The sequence below is a fragment of the Myripristis murdjan genome, chromosome 7 (genome assembly GCF_902150065.1).
Source record: "Myripristis murdjan chromosome 7, fMyrMur1.1, whole genome shotgun sequence".
In the NCBI taxonomy this organism is placed as follows: domain Eukaryota; kingdom Metazoa; phylum Chordata; class Actinopteri; order Holocentriformes; family Holocentridae; genus Myripristis; species Myripristis murdjan.
The window spans coordinates 16,221,910-16,243,236 of record NC_043986.1 but is presented as its reverse complement, the minus strand read 5'-3'; the positions used below and the strand labels follow the sequence as shown (position 1 = coordinate 16,243,236).

At 43.1% G+C, this 21,327-nt stretch overlaps 1 protein-coding gene across 1 annotated transcript in view; it reads left to right on the top strand.

Moving 5' to 3' along the window:
- The first annotated feature begins 288 nt into the window (after positions 1-288).
- LOC115361633 (ERC protein 2-like) overlaps positions 289-21,327 on the top strand; it is a 159,653-nt gene continuing 138,614 nt past the window's right edge. The window contains exons 1-6 of the mRNA XM_030055142.1: positions 289-1,208; positions 4,922-4,945; positions 5,175-5,876; positions 15,200-15,244; positions 16,674-16,829; positions 19,498-19,665. Coding sequence (XP_029911002.1) covers positions 339-1,208; positions 4,922-4,945; positions 5,175-5,876; positions 15,200-15,244; positions 16,674-16,829; positions 19,498-19,665 — 1,965 coding nt within the window. The 5' untranslated portion in view covers positions 289-338. The remainder of the gene's footprint in view (positions 1,209-4,921; positions 4,946-5,174; positions 5,877-15,199; positions 15,245-16,673; positions 16,830-19,497; positions 19,666-21,327) is intronic.

Sequence of the window (21,327 nt, the reverse complement as noted above, 5' to 3'; positions counted from 1 at the left end):
TCTGATCTATCTAGAATCAGTGATGTCCTGCGCTGTAACTGAAACCACCAGACTTCTGGACTATCTGTCTGGGAGCCCTGCAGCCCACAGTCACTGCCACTGTTTTTTACTCAAAGCACTTAACACTCAAACCCTATCCTTAAACAATCCTTTAAAAATAATGGCCATTAATAAAGTCCTGCAGTCCAAACTGCAGGGATGGACGGGTGAAAATTAAGAGGCCAAAAGGTGGCCTTTATCCTGAGCCTTGCAATACATCTTTGGTCCCATAAAGGGATATGAAAATATTCTCAACCTTATCACCTTCCTCTCAGACATCATCTTTTGCCACATAAGCTATGCCTTTAAATATTAGAGCCAAGCCCTCACAGAACAAACTGTTGGCTTCCTCAAAGAGTACTGGGCACAGTGATGGCGGGGCAGTTCATTCACGCTTTTCCCGGTCCCCCAAGCAGGGGAAGGGCAAACAGGCCGTTAGTTCAGCACCAGGATCCCGTTCAGGCCTTGAGCCAGGTTCTGTATCAGGGGGTGTACCTGCACCAGCGCCTAAATCGACTGCAGGTCAAGCATCAGCTTCAAGACCGGGGTCAAAGGGGAAACCTGGTGCAGCAACAGTCAAAGGAACAACTTCTGGTTCAGCCACAGCCCCAGGGGGTAAAACTTTGTCCATGGAGAACATCCAGTCGCTTAGTGCTGCCTATGCCACTTCAGGCACCATGTACCCCACTGACCGGGATGCCTTGGAACCCTCGGGCGGGTACCCCAAAGGCACCATGACACTGGGCAGAAGTACCAGCCGCTCCTCTTACACTGGACGCTCAACAGCCATGGGCAGCAGCCCAAACATTACCTCCTCTGGGATGCCCCACCCATCAGACCCCTATGGAGACCAGACCCACCATCCACTGGCGGGTGGGAGTTCCAGCCTTCGACGCCAGCCTGGGAGAAATGCTGAGGGACTGGACTCGGCTGGGCGAGGAGAGGGGACCACGCTGGATCTCCAGACTCAGCTGAGGGAACTTCAGAGAGAGAATGATCTGCTGAGGAGAGAGATTGATGGAGGGAGAGATGGACGGATGGCTCCCAGTGTGAACAGCGTAAACTTCTGGAGCCCAGATGTGAAAAGAGACAGGGGGGTTAGGCGGGAGGAAGGGGTGAGGACCTCGATTCTGAAGGACCAGTACAGGACTAACCAGGAGGACTGCCAGGTGAGAGTGCAGCCAGAGTCCATCCATCCAACTGATCATCCATCCATCCAGCCATTCATCTATCCATCCATCCATCTAGCCATTTTTCATACCTGCTTATCCCTATTTAGGGTAACAGGGGAACTGGAACCTATCCCAGCATGTTTTGGGTAGAGCTGGCAGAGTTGATTATTCCAAAATGTTGTTTCCTTTTTGAAGAATATTTCTTCCATGTTTCTTTGAAACATCAACACACATGCACATGAATATGTGTACGTGTGACTATTTTCTTTGTGAAAGGCTCAATATACCAAATGATTTCAATAACATTCAGTCTTTACATTTGTTTTAATGTTTGTTTGCCAGAGAGCAGGTGTCACATTTTTCAAATGGTGTGTGTCTCATTTTGAAATGAAACTCTTAAATTGTTGATTTGCCAGCTCACACATTCCAATTCATGCTTTCACCTTCACTCGCCTGCCTCATCTGCACGTCTCACATCACACCTTTTGTTCCTGCCTCTAAGGGTGTGTCCACATCAGAGCCTCTGTGTAGTTTGAAGACTTTTGCCAGACTCCGTGCTGTCTGTGTTTCCATGGGAACGTGCCCTAGTGGCAGCCATTCTAAGTGGTAGCCAGATTCTATGAAAGCTCACAGCTTCTCCTGAAGGGATGGTGACTAGTCTGCTGTGTGCCACCTCTCGCTGTAGCCTGGCTCATTCAGTCACTTTCCATCTGTCTGGCTGCATCGTTTTATCTGTTGTGTCTTTGTCTGTCTCCCTTATGTTTTCTGCTTTGCTGGCCCTATGGCTGTCTGTCATTCTGGTCCTCCATTTGACTGTGAGGCATTTTATTTCCTTGAATTTCTGCATTTGTCTCTTGGGAAGTAAAGATACATGAAAATCTGGAAAAGGGAAAAAAATCGGAGAATCTTTCATACTGTAACTTGGATCGTCTCTGTTGAAGCTCCCTCTCTGTCGCAAAGACATGTACCATGGACACACTCTCCCTTTCTCTCTCTTTCCTCTCATTTTTAGTGTTTCTTTCTTTTCCTCTTAAAAAATAAGTTTGTGTTGTTCCATCTGATTCTCCCCATATAGCCAAGGAGCCACCTCTGCATTTATATTTATAGCATTTCTCATCTCACAATGTCACATTGGCCATGTATAGCGAACACTCCTCTTACTTTAGTAGATTGGGAAACAGAAAAACCTCATACCCTCAGGAGTGTACTTAAGTGCTGTTCTTAAGTGCTGTTCTCCCATTAATACGTGTTTTTCAGAGTGCTTTCTTTAAGTGATAGAATTCAGTGTTTCCCACATTAGCTTTTACTTCTTGAACCCCCCGCCCCCCATCTTCCCCTTAACTGTCACCACCACCACAAACATATACAAATACACACAAATACATACACATCACTACCACCGCCACCAACAAAACAGCCAGAGGGATTTCAGCAAAGTGTATAGACAATATGTCCGTTCCCCTTTCAAGTACTAATGGCGAGATTTTTGTGTGTACAACATTAAAATGGAACAGGAGAGTAAATGTTAACAGTCTCTGTGTATCTGCAGGCTTGTCCTGACTTCACCCTCTCTGTGATAGATGGATGTGCTTGTCTCTCTTCTCCTTCAGGCCACAGAACCATACAGCTAGTGTATTGCTTGTTTTCAAGTGTGCACTTGTCTCTCTCTCCCTCTCTCTGTCTCCCACACACTCTCTCACACTTTGTTTTTTTCCTTGCCTCTCTTAGAAAGTGCATTGAGTTTATCTACTGAAATCACATGCCTTTATTCATTACGAACTTACAACCCTCACGTAACTGTAGATGTATATTACCAGGCTAGCACAAGAGAGTACAAATGTAGGTATACATAGCACACATAGCATCAACTTATTTTCTGTAGTTGTATTTTGTGAGTTGTATTTTATTTACATGAACAGAGCTGGGTCAATATAGTGAATTAAAAATAACAAGTTAACAAGTTATTCCCTGCATTTAGAGCTTTTTGTTGGAATTGATAAGAAAGCTGATAAACCAATTTATCAAGATGCTGAAATGAATCTCATTTGATCACTCAGTGCTGCCATTTAATTCATTTTAATGTGTAATGATCAGTTGGCACTCATAAAAGGTTACCTTCAATCAAATAAAACCTCTTTGTGAAAAATGTTAGGTACATTGTTGACTAGAGAGTTGTTTTTATACGGCATAGTGGAGCTCGCAGGGCCAAACACATACACAGATGCATCTATAGCCACTCATTTCAGGATCACTCAACTCTAGTCGATAGTGAATGGGGCTGTGCTGGTGGTATTGATCACTCATTAAATTGGTACAAGACCTTTCTGTCTCTCAACTCCTTTTCACTCCATGTAGTGTTTGCAGCCTGCAGCATGTAGCAGAAAAGATCTGTTTCTCTCAGTCAGCAGTGCATTTTTTTTTTAACAAGTAAGAGCTGTGCCTGAAGAAGAAAACATTATTTTGACTCTTATCCGCAATCACTTACCTCCCTCTCCCTTATCACGTCTTTCCCCTATCTCTGTTTTCATGTTATCACTTTCTCCTCTCTCCCCTCCTCCACTTCCACTCCCCTGTTTGTTGCCCTTAGAGACAGCCAGAGGGGAGATGGATTTGACAGCAGACCATACACACATTAGCATAAGGAATGTCACCTTTTCCTTCAGCTGCAAATGACCAGCATTTTACCCCTTGCCATCTGTTTGTCTGGAGTTTGTGAACCTGTGTGTGTGTGTGTGTGCGTGCGTGCGTGTGTGTGCGTGCGTGAACACTTTTACATATGTATATTGTGCATCTATAGACACAATTGTGTGTGTGCTTATGCTGAGAGTAGTTCACCCACTCTGACTTGATATTCAGAGCTTGCTTGTTGCATTGATTATGTTTGTTCGCCCTCACCTGACTCCTACATCTCAACTCTGTGTCCTTGGCGCTCTCCGCCTTCTGGACCTGAGCAGCAGAGTCAGAATATCAGAGTCTCAGATATCTTCACACAGATGAACCAATGAGTCATTTTCTTTCCATTTTCTGTGTCCATAAATATTTGACATGTGTTCTGCGTGTGATCCTTATGTGTGTATATGTTTGTGTTTAGTTCGATTTCCTTTTGTTTGATTTTCTTAAAGCTGTCTTCTCCTGCTCAGTAAATAGTCAAGAATGCTCTGTATCCATGGTTTCAAGCACAGAGTGAATTTCTACTTGTCAGTTAGGAAGGCTGAGTGCTGCGAATGTAGATTAGCATATTGAATCTTGTATTACTTGCAAGGCAACATGTGCTAAAAGCAAAAATGCATCCGACCACATTCACTGATGCACTGAAAAATAATTTATTCTGTCATTTAACCATGTTGCTTTGATATTCTCAGAGCTTTTAGGCAAATTGCCTTCATTCAATGTAATGGCATTTTCTTTTTTTATTATTTTGTTTTCATTTTTATGAGTTGCACAATTGTTTTCAGTTGAAACACCATCACATTGCATCCAGGCTGTCGCCCTTTTACATTCATCCTGCTCCAAACAAACTTCAGTCACTTTCATTTTGAAGTATCCTATATACACCCTGTATTTTGAAGAGAAATGTCGCCTTCTAATGGCCAAAGTGTGTAATTGTTGCCCAACAGTTGCCCAACTGAGGAGTATAATAACATAATTTTTGTTATATTCATGAGTTTTTTTTCCCCTTTTGTTTTTTCTTATGTCACCCTCTGCTTCAGCCTGTGGATATCAGAAAAAACAAGGTCTGTTTAGAGCATCCTTATGTTTGGGGACATTAAATTTGTTTCATAAAATGCTTTGTTAATAGCTTACATCACAAAGTAAAGAAACTTTCCTTCTGTCACTAATGGATTTTTCACAAGCATATTTTAGAAGTATTTAGACTGATTTTGTCTGGATGTTAGAGTGTTCTCTGACTGAATAGCCCCTTTCCCCCTCTCTCTCTCTTTCTCCCTCTCTCAATCTCTGTAGCAACTTCCGTTAACAGTGCAGGAGCTCCAGGAAGAGCTGAGGGCTCACAGGGAGATGAACAGTCACCTGCAGCAACAACAACAGCATGGGGATTCCAGCTCCTATAGAGACTACCACACGGAGCAGGACCACAGAGGAGGCCACAGCCCTGGCCACAGCCCCAGACAAAGCCCCAGTCATCTCCACAGCCCTGGTCCCAGGCAGAGCCCTAGAGCTAGCCCATCCAACACCTATAAACCAAGGCAGCAGCAAGCAGACATCATCATCCACAGCCCTGGGTATGGCACCAACACTGCAGCCACACAGAGACTCAGCCCGGCCAACACGCTCCAGCCCGGGCCTAGGAACAGCCCAGGCTCCAGCTGTGCACAGCCCCACAGCCCCTGCCAGGTGCCCGGGTGTGACGGCTTCTCCTCACCCCCGCCTCTGGATCCGTCAGAGGAGAACTTCTTCCGGTTGCAGTCGGAGCATGAGCGCCAGGCGAAGGAGCTGTGCCTGCTGAGGAAGACCATGGAAGAGATGGAGATGAGAATTGACTCTCAGAAGCAGACTCTGGGCGCTCGGGATGAGAGCATACAGAGGCTGTTGGAGATGCTTCAGGGCAAGGGTCAGGGGCAGTGGGGCCGGGGACAGAGAACAGGCATCATAACCATGGCAGCACAGGAGGCTGAAGCCCAGCTGGACAACATGCATATGAGAGAGGTGTGTGTATTTGTGTTTTTATTACTATATTTGTGAGGGCTGATTTTAGCCATCTTTCAGGTGCATGCTGCATGTATTTGTTGGCATTTGCATATCCATCAGTGAGATGAACTAATAACATTTGTCTGGGCATGCATTTGTGTGTCTGTGTGTGTGCGTGTGCGTATGTGTTTGTGTGTGTGTGTGTGTGTGTGTGTGTTTGTGTGTGTGTGTGTGTGTGTGTGTGTGTTAAGTAGAGTGTGAGAGCAGAAAGCAGCTCAGCAGGTCTTATCAATGGGCCAGATTAACATACGAAGCGCTCTAAGCCTGTGGTCAGCCTTACATTTATACAATTTGACTGTGTGAGTGTGTGTGTGTGTGTGTGTGTGTGTGTGTGTGTGTGTGTGTGTGTGTGTGTGAGTGTGTGTGTGTGTGAGGTTGTGTGTTCACTAAATTTATGTGTTTCAATGTAGTGTACCCGCATATGCTCATGTCAGTTGTATGGTTTGCATGTAGCATTTTTTTATTCTGCAGTATATGGAATATAGTGAGCTTTTTGTGCAGAGGAATTTTAAATGAGAAAATGTAATGTGTGAAAAAAGAATCACTTAAAAAAAAAAATAAGGAAATAAACATATATTCTGTGTATCTCAATAGGTAAGCTTAGTGAATATCTACTTCTTCTCTCTCACTTGAACCCCAAAGCTTCCAATGATTCTATTCTTTTAAAGATTAAAGTACCAAGCATCCAGTGAGCGGAGACAGTGACATGCAGTAGCACAGGTGTGTCTGTGTCCTCAGCCAGGAGGGCTAGCAATAGGCTGCTCTCTGCTCCTCACCCATGCCTTGTTTATTTTTAACTCCTAAATCTTCTTAGCCTTTAATTTCTCCACCTCTCCGTCTATGTGTGTGTATGTGTGTGTGCATGTCTGTACTGTTGTTTGTGTCACCATGTTCTTGTTTTAGTGCCTATGTGTTGTTGGTCTACCTCTATATCTGCAGTGCCCAGTCAGAATGATTGTTGTGTGTGTATGTGAGCGTGCATGCACATCTGGGGCCTGCCAGCTTAGCATTTCTAGCCAGGACACTCCCTCTCACTGCTCCTGGTGGCTGATGGGATATCCACCCATTCGGGGTGTTTGGTCACTGTGGTGATGTTGTCAGAGAGGGAGCATGGGTGTTTCAACTCATGCTGGAATTCTGCCATTGCTGTGCATGTGTGTACTAGTGTGTGTATGTGTATGTGTGTGTGGAACTTAGCCATGCGGTGTGCATAAGAGGTGAGTACCTGTTCATACACACACACACACACACACACACACACACACACACACACACTCTCAGCCATGCTATTTTTAACTGCTTGACAGCTTAACACACACTATGTGTGCTATAGAGGAGTAGGTGGTGGCTGGTTCTGAGAGGTGAGAGAGAGATGGGAGAAAGGAGTGTTTTTCTAAGGTAGAAAAACAGACTGTGTTTGTCTGAATATTAATCTATGATTAATGAGGGAAAACACTCTGACCGCCCTGATTGAAAAGAGAGTGGATTGTTTTTCTTAGTTTTTTTTCCCCCTCTACTCTCGGCCTTCTCTTCTCTGAGGTGGAGATGGGGTGAATGAGTCTGCACGTGCATGTGTGAGTGTGCGTGTGGGAAAGAGAAAGAAGAGTGCTCATACACACTGATGTATGAGACAATTAATAATTTGATATTTAGATATGTATTATTTGATACAACTCAAATTTAGCAAATTACCCTTTGTTCAGTCCTATCTGGTCAGTTTACATTTCCTAGAGGCTGTGTAACTGACAGCTTTAACACACTATTTCATAGACTAAGTAACAGTATTAAATTATACTCCTAAAATAGTTAAATGTGTCACCATTTCATTGCTGGAAGGCAACACTGAATGTCACCTAGTAACTATTTGAGGATAAGATATACTATAAATAGTTTGCTTTTTTTGGTTAGCATTTAATATTTCATGGATCAACCTAAATTTGTTGGTCACTTGAAAGTGCAATCAGGGAAAATCAAACTACTCTTATCATGTAATATTATAAATGGAGACAGCAAATCACTTACATATTAGTGGTTTATATTTTATGGTGTCTAGAGAAAATGTAAAAGGGAGAACTAAAGCAGCAACAATTAATTTCATAGTCACATAACATTATTTGATAATCCAAGAATAATACTAATCTTAACACCATAGTTACTTGTGATAATTGAAATGAGGACCAGGAAATTTACAAATAATGAGGAGTTATATATTCAGTGCATAGTTCAGGTTTAATTTGGTAATAATAATAATAAAAAAACTGTGAATGCTATAAATCAAAACTGTTAGATTTAAGTATTGTTTAAGCATCATCGTGCATCATATTGTGACTATGAAAATTGATCAGCCATTGTTACTCAATATTGGATCATAATTGTTATTGGAGAAGTTGCTAGTTACAAAAACATCAGCATGGTATACATACATGTACAGTGTATATATTTTTAACTACTTACAAAATAGTATTATTCAAATGTCATTTTTTCTCACTTAGCCGCTTATGCACTCAGCCTGAAATTAGCAGAGGCCTATGTTTCATCCAAACATGAACTAGGAGCGATGGGCTTGCCTGAATAAAGATTCCTGTGCACTGATTTAACCACAAAAAGTCTCCAACTTCCTGTGAAGGCCTCTAACTCCTGTTTGTGTGTCAGAGTAGTAATTTAGCCTTACACTTTCACTTGTCATGGTTAGCGGAGGCAGGCTGGTGATGGTGGTGCAGCTATTGCCTCTATTAGGGGGCTCTGCTCTTAGTTCTTTTGATTAGCTCCAAAGGAAACCAGGCCAACTGCCTTCTATTACTGCACCCATTACTCTCCTTTAAATGACCCGGCCTGTTTGGCTTAGACTGGGATAATAAATGCCTCCATTTTCTCTTCTCCGTGCCTTTTATTTATCCTTCAAACATGGCTGAGGGCAGACGGGGGACTATTCTTCGCTTGTATGCAGTGAAATTAGCAACTTGGCGTTTGTGTTTATATTATCTTATTTTCTTAGAGGCAAATTCCCCAAGTGCTCACTGAAGGGCTTTGTGCGGGCAAGGTTTAGGAGAGGGTTGTGCAAATGTATGCACTTATTTAGGTTTGTATGATGCAGTTTAGAGAGCAGAGCGAGGTTCTACAGCAAAAGCTTGCAGGTTTTCCTCCTTCTCTCTCTCTACTATCACAGAGAGCTGACAGACCCTGGCCAGATGTGAAGGTAGCGAGCCAGCTGTCTGTGTTTATGTCTGGATGCTGCTGCTGGTGTGCAGCATGTATGAATATAGGGGTGCTTCATCACTCGTTCACCTGCTGATGCATATTGTCAGGTGATGGTGTGTGTACTGCTGCTCTCTCAGTCGTGCTTCCTGTTCAGCTCAGTCAACTGTCAGACTGTCTTAGCTGGGCAGACTCAACATGGAAACACACACGAACACGGGCCTATATGCAGACAGCACATTCACCTGACTATAGAGCCTTCAACATTTTGCTGGAATATGACATGATTTGTCAGAATAAGGAGGAATGACTTGAATGTTTTACCAGGTCTTAGATAATTTTGGCTGGTGGTGGTTTTCGCTACCTATTTTCGATAGCTGCCCAATTTGGACAGTGCATAGCCAGAGCCACATATTACATCATGACGCAAATTTCAGTGATCATGCTCCTACCACATTACCCATAATCCAGTGTGTTCTTAGCCTAAGATGAAGCACCTTAACATGATTGGAAACTCCAAACACTGGAACTTAAATTTGAAATATTTTTATAGGAAGTTTATCTCATTTTCTCACTTAATTCCACTTGGTTTAATTGATCATTTCTTATCATTTACAGTTTTTCAACATATTCCTGAATGCTGCGTGTCTATGACCAGGTGTAAAGGACAGGTCTCTCTTGAGAATTGAGAATAAGACCCAGAGTATCAGCAAGATTAGCTGTATAAATAAAGGTAAATAAAGCAGTATTTTTAGAAGGCAACAATGATTTCATTGTCATTTGAAAACTGGAATGACTTTACATCCTTACAAAAATAGCATTTATGTTGCTATCAGATTTTTTTTTTTTTTTTTTCATGAAATGATGACACTGATAACAAACAGCATGCTGCAAAGCAGCACACATGGGGAAAGGCAGCATAAATAATAGTAAACTATGTTGATTGTTTATAGGTCTTACATTCATTCATAAATGAAAAACTGTATAAAAAAATGATCTAAAATCTGACTGGCACTGGATTATTGGCACTGTTGAAGGATCAGAGCATGATTGTTAAATTTTTCACTATGTTGTAAAATGTGTTTCTGTACAGGTGTGGTCCTAATCTGGCAGCAATACTATTCTATTCTATTCTATTCTATTCTATTCTATTCTATTCTATTCTATTCTAGTCTAGTCTAGTCTAGTCTAGTCTAGTCAATTTTATGACAATACCAGCAATATCCACTAAGTGGCAGTGTTCTACCAAAATTCATTTGCTGGCCCCACTGCCGGCAAGCCCAAGGAGTATCTGATGGCACACACATCTACATAAACACACGCACACACACGCACACACACACACACACACACACACACACACACACACACTGAGAGGCATAAATCTGGGCCTAATCGACTCTCCCTAGCTGCCTGGTCCCTGTAGAAGCAGTAATAACAGCCGCACCACTGGTCTGTTCCTGACCAGCCCTGACCTGTTGCCAATGGCACACACTCACACACTTGAGTTTTACTTAAAGATGGCATATCTACTTTCATACATATCATACTTGAGATTTCATATGGTCCTCTGGGGCCCTGGTGTATGAAGACATCTCACTTTAGTGTTGGATGAGTGTGAGAGTGAGTGTGCAGCATTGGTTGTTTGGCTCTGAGGAAGGGCAGGGCAAAGCACTTATGGCTTCCCTGTTTTTCTATAGTATGACTGGCTTTAGAAGTCCCGCTGCTGTTTTTGGCAGATCCGCTCTCTCTCCCCCACACCCTCTTTCAAACAGCGATGAAACATCAGAAATGTAGCTTTTCAAAACTTTCCAGGGCCTGCATGTGCAGGAGACATGGAAGTTTGTGTTGGTAAAGCAAGCCCCTCAGCAGCCCCTCAATCCCTTTTGTTATCACTTTGTTGCTTTTTCTTTTTTCCTCACTTTCTCAGCCATCAGCCTATAATTTGCAAGATTTACATCTCCTCTGCCTTCTTCTCCCTCCACCTTTCTGTTTGTCCATCTGCATTTCTCTCTCTCTCTCTCTGTCTCTCTCTCTCTCTCTCTCTCTCTCTAGCTCTCTTTCTGTCTCTCTCACTTGCTCTCTTTCTCTCTCCCCAGGCTGATATATATGCTATCTGTTGTGGTTAAGTTAATTGGTGAAAGGCTTTCCCCAGGTGGGGCTCTTTTAGAGCTCTGTTCTTGATTGGCTGCTTTCAGCCTCCACTAATGAAGCCCCTCTCAACTGTCATTAAAAGACCACTGTAAATACCAGCAACCGCCCCCCCCAGCACACACACACACACACACACACACACACACAAACTCACACACTCACTGGCGCTCCCCTCTCCCCAACACACCCCGGGCACCACATACTCGCCACGCTCTGTTGATCTCCCAGAATGTTGGAGCGGAAAAGTTTATCAGGACAAAATTACACCCCTCAAACTTTCTACTCCTCTCCCTCCTCCTCTCCTCCCCATTTTTCAGCAAGGCTTTGATTCCTTCTGATTTTCCTTTTGTCTTTTCAAACTGCCGTTTAGGCTAAGCAGATGCATTTCCACTTTTCTTTTTTTTTGACTGTAACTATGACAAAGTATTTCTTTTTTCTTCTGACACAGATTGAGAAGGGATGGGAATGTGATTGGTCACTGTGTGCATGCTTGTGTGTGTGTGTGTGTGTGTGTGTGTGTGTGTGTGTTGCTGGTGTACATGAAACCCTCGCCTCCAGGCTAGAGTTGAACCTTTGGACCGTATCCTTCACTCAGGATGCCGGCAGTCATTGCTATAGTGTTACTTTTGATCCTATTCATTCCATATGCTCGGTGCTCTGACACATGTGGTGCAGAGAAGCCATTCTTTGATGACATGCTCTCTTGCATGACTTAATTTTCCCTATCGAGCGACACAACAATTTTGAGATTGGTGCTCTAGCCATTTTTGGTAAAGGAGTTAATATATGGGACAGTTGGATACTCGTGTGTGCACAGGCAGACAAAGAGACAGGCGGGGATACTGTAGCCTGACAGGAGTAATCCCTCCTCATCCACTGGCTGACATTGACAACAGGATAAACCCCTGGTCCCCTGTCTCTCAGTTGACCTCACTGGGAGCCATGGGAGCAACAACAATCAGTCCATGACCTGTCTCTTAGTCTACAAAGCTATTAAACTGTCCTTGTTTCTCCCTGACTGAGTTTTTCTTTTTGTACATCTGTCTGACTGACTCCTTTGATACTCATCCATATCCCATATCTGTGTGGCCTCCATCTGATTCTGTAGCTTATCTGTCACATTCTCTGTTTGCTTGCACGATTTGACTGTCTTTAAGACACATGATCTTCCCATCTCTCAGTCCATCTGTCTGTCCATCTGTATCTGGGCCTCTGTGTCTGTCACATTGGTGAAAGAGGTGGTATCCCTCATCTTCCAGCCCAAACATGGTAGATGCCAGTTCCTTTTTCAAAGGCATGCTAGATATTAGGCCTTGTAGTCAGAGAATAGTAGGCACTGGGGTGATTGTTTGTATGTAGGTGTGTTCATGTTTGCTAATGTTTTCTAATTGAATTCCATGCAACCACATAAGTGCGCAGTGATTGTTTTAATTATAACATTGTTTATCCAGCTAAACCCTATTAAACAGTCACACCTGCAAGCTGCCCTTTAGGATTACATTTTTCCACTGTTGCTGTTAAACACTTAACGCTTAAGGGCATCTCAACAGGTGTCATGCATGATGAAAGTGCTTCCTATCCGTTTTCCTAGCTGGTCCCAAGATTTCAACTGGCAACTTTCGGTCATATAAGCCCACCTTTCTATTCTCTGCTACTGTATCCTCACAGCATATTCTGAACAACAGCAAAACTGAGACGAAACAAAAACAACCAGTGCACAAGACAGCACACTGCACCAACGCAAGGGCTAGTCACGGCACAAACAGTGTAAAATCACAACACAAAAATTAAACAGCAGAAAAAGACAACATAGTATAGTAGTGCAATGATTAGTTTAGATGTTCACATTGGTAGATCCAGTTTTACAGCATTCCAGCTTGTTTGATTACAACAATGTCTCTCATCCCTTATCGCACTGTTTCAGCCCAATACAGTTAATGTTTCCCTCCTCAACAAGCTTGTTTAGCTTGTTGTGCGTGGGTGTATGTGTGTGTGGGGGGGTATGTGTGTGTGTTCATTAGCTTGAATGTGTGTGTTTTTGTGTAGGCTTAGTTGTAGGTCAGTGCTAGCATCAATTATTGATAGAAGAAGCTTGGCGCATGTGCTGGCAGAAAGGGTTGCTAAGCAAGAGCTTCAGCATGCTAGCGACATCTGAGAGAAAGAGAGAGAGAGAGACAGAGAGATAAGTGATAGAAATCGAGAGACATAGTCAGAAAGCGCGATGAAGAGACAGATGGACCTGACCTACAGCTGAGTGTGTGTCCAAACTGCTAATGACTGAAACAGAAATACAGAAAAAGAGAGTGCAGAAAAGAGGCATCAACAGCTGCTGATAGAGACAGAGAGGAGTCCTCAGGAGAGCAGCAGACCAGAAATCAACTTAAAGATTGGATGGAAAATTGTATTCGCAAAATAGGAATCTTTTGGAATGGCGTAGAGAACATTGCACCATCCATTAATGAAAGACAACTTGACTTGGGAACCATGTAGAGAAAAAGATAGGGAGCGACAGAAACAGGGGCCGATCAGGCTGATCAGTGTGTGTCTCTCTAAGTGGCCGTGAGGCTGTGAGTGTTAGAGGGTGCTAAGATGATGAGTCGCCAGGCTTATTTTTACCGGGTCCCCCCTCAGGAGCTTCATCGGCGGAACCAGCTCCAGGCTGATCCGGCCAAGACCAGGGCTCTGCAGACTGTCATTGACATGAAGGTAGGATGTGCAACTGATGAGTTAATGAGCGCACTTGAAGTAATAGTTTGCCATGCAACCATTTCTTATTCCTGATCACACCACCTGAGTTTAATGTATTTTACGATTTATCACAATATTAATTTGAGATCAGTGGGTTTAGAGTTTAAACAGGTGTGGTGACAGCTATATGTCCTACTGATATTATTGCATTCTGTATTGCATTGTGCCTTTGTGTTATCTGCATGAGTTTGATATCAGCCTCATATTAAGACATTTTCAATTATTTATGCACTCTGTTGTAATGTGAGCATGAGTAGAAGATCTGGTTAAGGTGCCCACTCGCTCACACACTCACTCACATAATCTACTCTGAAACCTTGTCTTATTGTTGCCTCGTGTGTATATGGGGGCCATGCCCAAGGAAAGTCCATTATTGGCCCATGCAGAGTTGAGCACTTATTCAATTTGTTTCAAATGTCACATATGGAAGCTTTCACTCTCATCTCAGCCCTTTGAAGTTTGTGAGAGCTGTGAAAAATGCAGTTGACTCCACATGTGTGCATGCGCGTACACACGTTTGCACCCGTAGGCATGGATGCGCGCTCTCACTCTTTCTCTCTCTCTCTCTCTCTTTGTCTCTCTCTCTCTCTCTCTCACTCACTCACACACAGACACACCCACACACACATACGCCCACACACACACACACACACACACACTGAGTGTTCATTCAACACATGCTTGCTGCAAAAGTGGTTGCTTTACAGCAAAACCACAGTTATTTTTCACACATACTTTGTGATTTGTCTGCCCATTAACAAACTACATATGTGCAAGCCTGGGATGGCCACAGCGTTGCAAATGTATGAGAGAGGTTGTATTAAATCTGACTGGAATAATTAGAAAAAGCAAAACAAACATAGCCAGAAGGAACAGACATATGATGGAAAAAAGAGCAAGAGACACAATGTGTGTGTGTATGTGTGTGTGTGTGTGTGTGTGTGTGTGTGTGTGTGTGTGTGTGTGTGCGCAATGGAAGGAGAGAGAGATAGAGAGAGAGTTTTTTGGCTGATGGTTGAGACAGAGTGCTGTTCCTTCACTGCATTTATTCCTTTCTGATACACATGACTATTTATTACTGATGTGCATTGTTGGCTCTTTGTTCTGTGAGCATGTGTGTGCCCAACTCTACATTGTTTTGCTGTGTTATCTAAGTAGTGTATATTTTCGCTTTGTGTTTTCAGACTACCAACCCCCCTTTCTGTTTTGATCCTGATGTTATCTGGCAGGTACAGTAATTAGTGGTCACTACTTAATCCCTCTATCAACTCAGCATGAGTTTCAACTGATTTATATTTTAATACTCTATTCCCATCACAATTTCCTCCTGGTGTGGAATACAGTGGCATCATGTAGCTCATGTTGCAGTGGTTTGGATGCCGGGCTTTTCCAATACATACTTCTTACTGTTCTGTGTGCTGTATTTAATATTACCCCCTATGCTTTATTTGGGTTTGCCTTGTTTCTTTTTATCTGGGTTTTTCTCTCTCTCTCTCTCTACATGCAAAATATGTGCTCGCTGTTTGTATATCTGTATCTCATTACTGCGGCACAAAAGGATGGTAATAAGTCATTGGAGATAGAGCATAGCTTCTAATGAGGACCTTCATTTGAAGCAATGGAAGGGATTCAATAGCAAATGGAGTTTGTGCTAGAGTAGAGGACACCCATGAATGCATGATAAGCACCCCACCTTGGCTATTTACTGGGTGCACATGTCATATGTTGATATGTCTGTTGAGGAATGAGTGGCAGGCTTTTAGGTTTTTACATTTTTAAGAGGTCCAAGTATAGCCTAAATATGTGTGTGCGTACATTCCTGTTTGTTTATGCCTGTATATCGTTTGTGTGCATGCATTCCTGTTTCTATGATGTGTGTGTGTGTGTGTGTGTGTGTGTGTGTGTGTGTGTGTGTGTGTGTGTGTGCAGGATGGTATATGCAGCTCTCTGCACTGCACTCCGATGTCAGAGGGTGGAGTAGAGGTCAGATGCTTCCATGTTGCCTGTGGTTTGTGTTGATGGCATCATGCAGTCTGCTTCCATTTATTCAATTACCTTTCTGCTCTCTTCCAAGGTTTACCATTTAATTTTTATCTGAACCCATGGAGCTAAACAACCTCAGGACCTGTCCATGACAAACCCTTCCATTCTCTCATAGATACTGCAAAGGAAAACATCTAGGCTACTCATGACTAACTGCCTCGACGTTTCCCTATTTCTTACCCCCATTCTCGTCCCACATAGGTTTTTACAGTCACAGTATGTTGTAGATGTAGGAATTTAGACTTCTGATGCTTAAATAAGAATATGCATATGTTTATTTAAGTGTCAAATAAGCAATTAAGCGTATGCTCAATCACTGAATGTTTTGTATTTAATTTAAAATTGTGTTAGTGTCCTAAATCAGCTTTAATTCGTGAAACAACCCATATTATTTTTTGGTGAATCTTTTTGTCAGCATCCTCTGTTTTTGCATTTGGGCTTTGTTCATGCCATTTTTCTATCAAACTTTGTTGCTCAAATATATTTAGTGTTTCTTCCATTACCAGAACAGAACAACAACATGGGAGACAGTACAGGCCCTTGTTATATTCCTGAGCTCAATGTCCTGAGTCAAATCCTTGCTGACTCTGTGCGTGCCTCCTGTTGCTGGTGCAGGACACCAAGATATCTTCTCTGGAGAGGAATATCAGAGACTTAGAGGATGAGGTCCAGATGTTGAAGACCAGCGGCTTGCTGCACCCTGATGACAGGCAGGATGAGCTCAAGCAGGTGGAGGTCTACAAGAGCCACTCTAAATTCATGAAGACCAAGGTAGAGAGTCTACACAAGCAGCCCGAGACTCCTCTAGCCTGCATGACTTGAGTGATGCATGTTTGCCTTTTCAAAACCTGTGAGAGCTGCATCAAGAGCCTGTAATGCGCATGTTGCATGACTACTGCATGACCGATGTTAGCAGAGTTTTTAATGCTAACACGAATGACATGCTATGTTTATTGTGTCTTCTGGCATGTGTCTGCGACACAAAGACTCTGAAGAGAAAGCATTATCTCAAATACACTGTTGATGTTTTCCTCACTTTTAGGGTGAAGCTCTGTTTCTCCATATTATAATGCAAATGGATCTTAAGGGTTCTCTTGTTTCCTCTGTGTTTCCTACTAAATGGTAGCATGCATTACCTTCTGTGTGATGACCAAGCATTGTACTGTCCTATCTGTGAAGCCTGACTGTCTTGCAGGAACAAACTCGGACCCTATCGGCTTACAGGGCACCGTGTCTGTTTACTGTTTTACCTTTAGCTGTCAGGAAGTGCTTTGTAAGACTTGGCTTGGGTTACTTTGTCCCAGGCTTTATACTAGTTTATTCATAGTCATGCACACAAGTAGCCTACACACACCCACACAAACCTATACACATATGAATAGGTTTAACATGCGTATGAGGCGCATGTGAAAAAATGACTCCGTGATGGCTGGGGTCGATGATTCGCGCTCCATGTGAAAATGTTTCTCTTTGGTTCATTAATGGTGCTCTTTGTAGAGCCCATTTGTCAGTGCATTGGTGGAAGTTCCTGATGCAATCATAAAGGGATGTTTTTATGAATGGGGCCCTGACAGATTACTGTGAGCTTACAACAGCAGAGGAAAGAGCTCTCTCCTCACCTGCGCTGGCCTGGAATGATATACATCACAGTGATGGCCCCAGCTAGCTCTCCCAGGTCTCATCTTTCTACATGCAGTCACACAGTAACAGATAGACATAGATAGAAAGTACATGCAGAGTCACCACACACACACACACATACACACACACATGCCCACACATTCACTCTGTACCCTCGTGGTGTTCAGGCCCTGAGTCTTTCGGCAGTGGTGGTGACTGGTGTTGAGGTGAGTCTGTGATAAGAGGAAGAGGAGGACAGTACTCCTGACCTCTCTGGTTTCCTCTCTGGACTTTGATCTACTCCAAACACCAGAAAACGGCTCCCTTGAACAAAGCAAATTTGGTCAAGAATGATAGCTGTGCATTAACTGTCAAGTGTACACACTAGGTGCGCACATCTTGTTTGAGCTTTCCTGCACTGGTTATATTGCTGATCCAACAAAATCTTCATCATTTGCATAGAATTCCTGCTGGTCCCAGTAAGAAGACTCAACCATGTGTTGGGTTTGCCAGCTGGCTATGTGCGTGAGTTTAGTGGCTGCTGTTTTCTTGTCTTTCTGTCTCTGTAGGAGCAGGCCTTGTCATCATGTATGTCTCAGAGCTCCATCAGACCAGCCCCCACCTTCCTCCTCCCCACCCAGCAGCCCTGGATCAGAGAACGACCAGAAGTACCCCTCTCTTTAGTTTCTCTGTCTCTGTCTTTCCTTTTTTTTAACCTCATCTTCTTTGGATATTTTATTTTGAATGCCCACTCTCTCACAGTTATTCTTTCCCTTGGTCATTTCATCACTTCGTTTTTTTTTTTTTGCTCTCTGCTTTACTGTCCTCTCACCACTCACCACTCTCTCAACTGATCATATCTCTCGCTCTCTTTTGACTTCACCTCACCCTTGGCCCCTTACCTCCCCTTATATTGTCCCTCTTCTCCCCTCTCCAGCTCTCCCTTTCCCCTTTCCCTGCCCCTCTTGCCCTTTCCCTCTCTCTCTCTCTGAGTGAAAGCTGATTGGCCAAACTCTTGTCCAGTCAGAATTCCCCTGTTATTACGTGAACCCTGCTCACGGAATTAGACAAATCTCCCTCTGAATCAACTTTGTGCATTTCTTGGCAACAGCAGACAGATGACAATCTCCTGCACATAGCTAGCCCCAACATAGAAACCCCCCTCTGCTGGTCCATTTGATTTCCTTTGTGGTTTTCTGTCCTGTTCTATACGGCATTTCCTTTAAATTACACAATTTTTAAAACAATCTGTAATCTGCCAGCTATTTGAGTGTAATATTGCTTCCCATAACTCTCTGTCTCCTTGTGTGTATTTTCCCCCCTCTGGCTGTTTGGCTTGGTGTTTCCATAGAGCCAGCAGTAGGCGTTGGACTTTCTTGTCGTAACTGTGGATTGATATAGATGAGTGTATTTTAGCCTCTCCTAGCTTTTTTAATGGAGTGTGTGCTTGCATCAGCACTTCATTTTTTTTTTTATGGATTTCAAAAGTTCCCAAAGTGTCCAACGTGTGTTTGCTTTTGTACGTGTGCATACAGTCTCACTCAGTCTTGAGAGTCTGTTAATTGCAGCTTTTTAACTACATCTGAAACTACATTTTAAAGTGTTTTGCCAAGGGATGTGTGTGTATGAGTATGTGTGCACATGTGAGAAAATTTTTTTACCATGTGTTTTCAAAGTGTTTTCTACCTGCAAGTTTATGATTTCACTCAATAATCAATGCATATTCATAACAAGTTTGTGTGTGTATGTGTGTGTGTGTGTGTTTTTGTGTGTGTGTTTGTGTGTGCGTGCCCATGCCTGTGTATGTTGTGACCTCCAGATAGATCAGCTGAAGCAAGAGCTGAATAAGAAGGAGTCAGAGATGCAGGCCCTGCAGACCAAACTGGAGACGCTGACCAATCAGAACTCGGACTGCAAACAGCACATTGAGGTACTAAAGGAGTCGCTCAGTGCCAAGGAGCAACGCGCCAATACACTGCAGACAGAGGTCAGTGGGTCTCTCTCATACACACACACACAAGCACACTCACACACAATAATACATGGTGCCAACCCAGCTTGCCAGAAAACAGTTTTGTTTTGACAGAAAACCTTTTTTGGGGAATGTTTGGTTGAACTGGACTGGATTCGGTTCATTTGTACCATCAATATCAAATAAATTCTCTGTGAACTGTGAAGGCAAATACATTTGCTTCCAGTCTTACTATCCTTCATTTTATAAATTCACATAGGCCTACTATATGTTTCTCAAGCTGGATGTGTAAAGTTTCTCAAAGCAATAAAATATAACTACAAATCATGGTGGAAAGGCAACATTTGGACTGAATAATCTCAGACAGCGTGGTCCTGATATGGGCTTTTCATAACACAATTTGGCAGCTCTGCCACTCAGATTTAACGGTCTGCACCTGTCATTTGATTGTGCATTCGTTTAATGTGGTGCGGCTTCCTGGCTGGGTGGAGTTTTCTGGCTTTAAGCACTGTGATTGGCCCTAATACCGGTGTCCAAATGCCACTCAGCTGGCAATCTTTGATGTTTAAAATGAACTCTGTGGCTGGAAGTGGCAGTAAATTGTGCAGGTGCAGGCAGGCGCGGTACAAAAAACAGTGTGGGAGTGGCCGTGAGAAACAGGCCAGTGCAGACCTTTATGTTCAGCCACACACCAAATACCAGAAACATAAAAGTATCAAACTTTTCCAGTGCACATCATTTTACGAGGCCACGCCATCCTCTTTCTCTTTCCCTTGTGTTCTTTCTCTGTAATGGGTGTTGTTATGTTGGGGGTGGACTGTAAAAAAAAAAAAAAATGTTTATGTGCGTGGCTCCCTTTGTCAGTGGGCATATTATGTGTGGGTGGGTCACTCAGTCAAAAAAGCCAGGGGAGGCTGGCAGTTTTTTCTTCTCCATCTTTGAAGTTCCTTCGCTCTGCGGCTCTAATGATTTTACAGCCGCTGGGAATGGAGGTGGGTTGTGGGTAGGGATTTGGAGGCTTGGGGGGCCAGTTAGTATTTTTCTCTATCACTCTATGGAGCTGGAACTGATACTTTAGATCTCCTTGTGTTCAGCAGCAGAGAACAGCCAGCTAACGATGTCCACTCATCATTACAGGAAGCAATTTGGGCCAAAATTAGGCCTAATTGTCCATACATGTGCAAAGAATTTTGGCTCTTGCAGTTAACTGAATATATCGGACTTAAAGGAGTTGGTTTTCAGTGGGTGGTTTTTTTGTGTGTGCATGTTTATGTTTGGGTGAACCACTAAAATGGAATTTAAAGAACTGTGTGTGTATTAGTGTGACCCCTTGTCAATAATTGGACAGGTATGTGTGTATGTATTTGTGTTTTGTATATGAATTTGTGGATGCAATGCATTACGAGAGAATGATAACTGACTATAATACACCTGACACTGGGCACTTCACTGTGCTCTGGAGCCTGCCTTTTCCTCACTTCTCAAAGGCTGCTGGAATAGGGCTGTAATAAGATCTGACAGTCCTGATCACCACACACACACACACACACACACACTGTCAGTAGTAATTGCTCCACTGCCATCTCCGGTCTCAAGTAGTATTGTCCTGGTATTGAAGTAGCATTTTCCCCTGCTTTGGAAAGGCTAGTGTTTCCGGGACTAAGTGGCTAAGTGGCC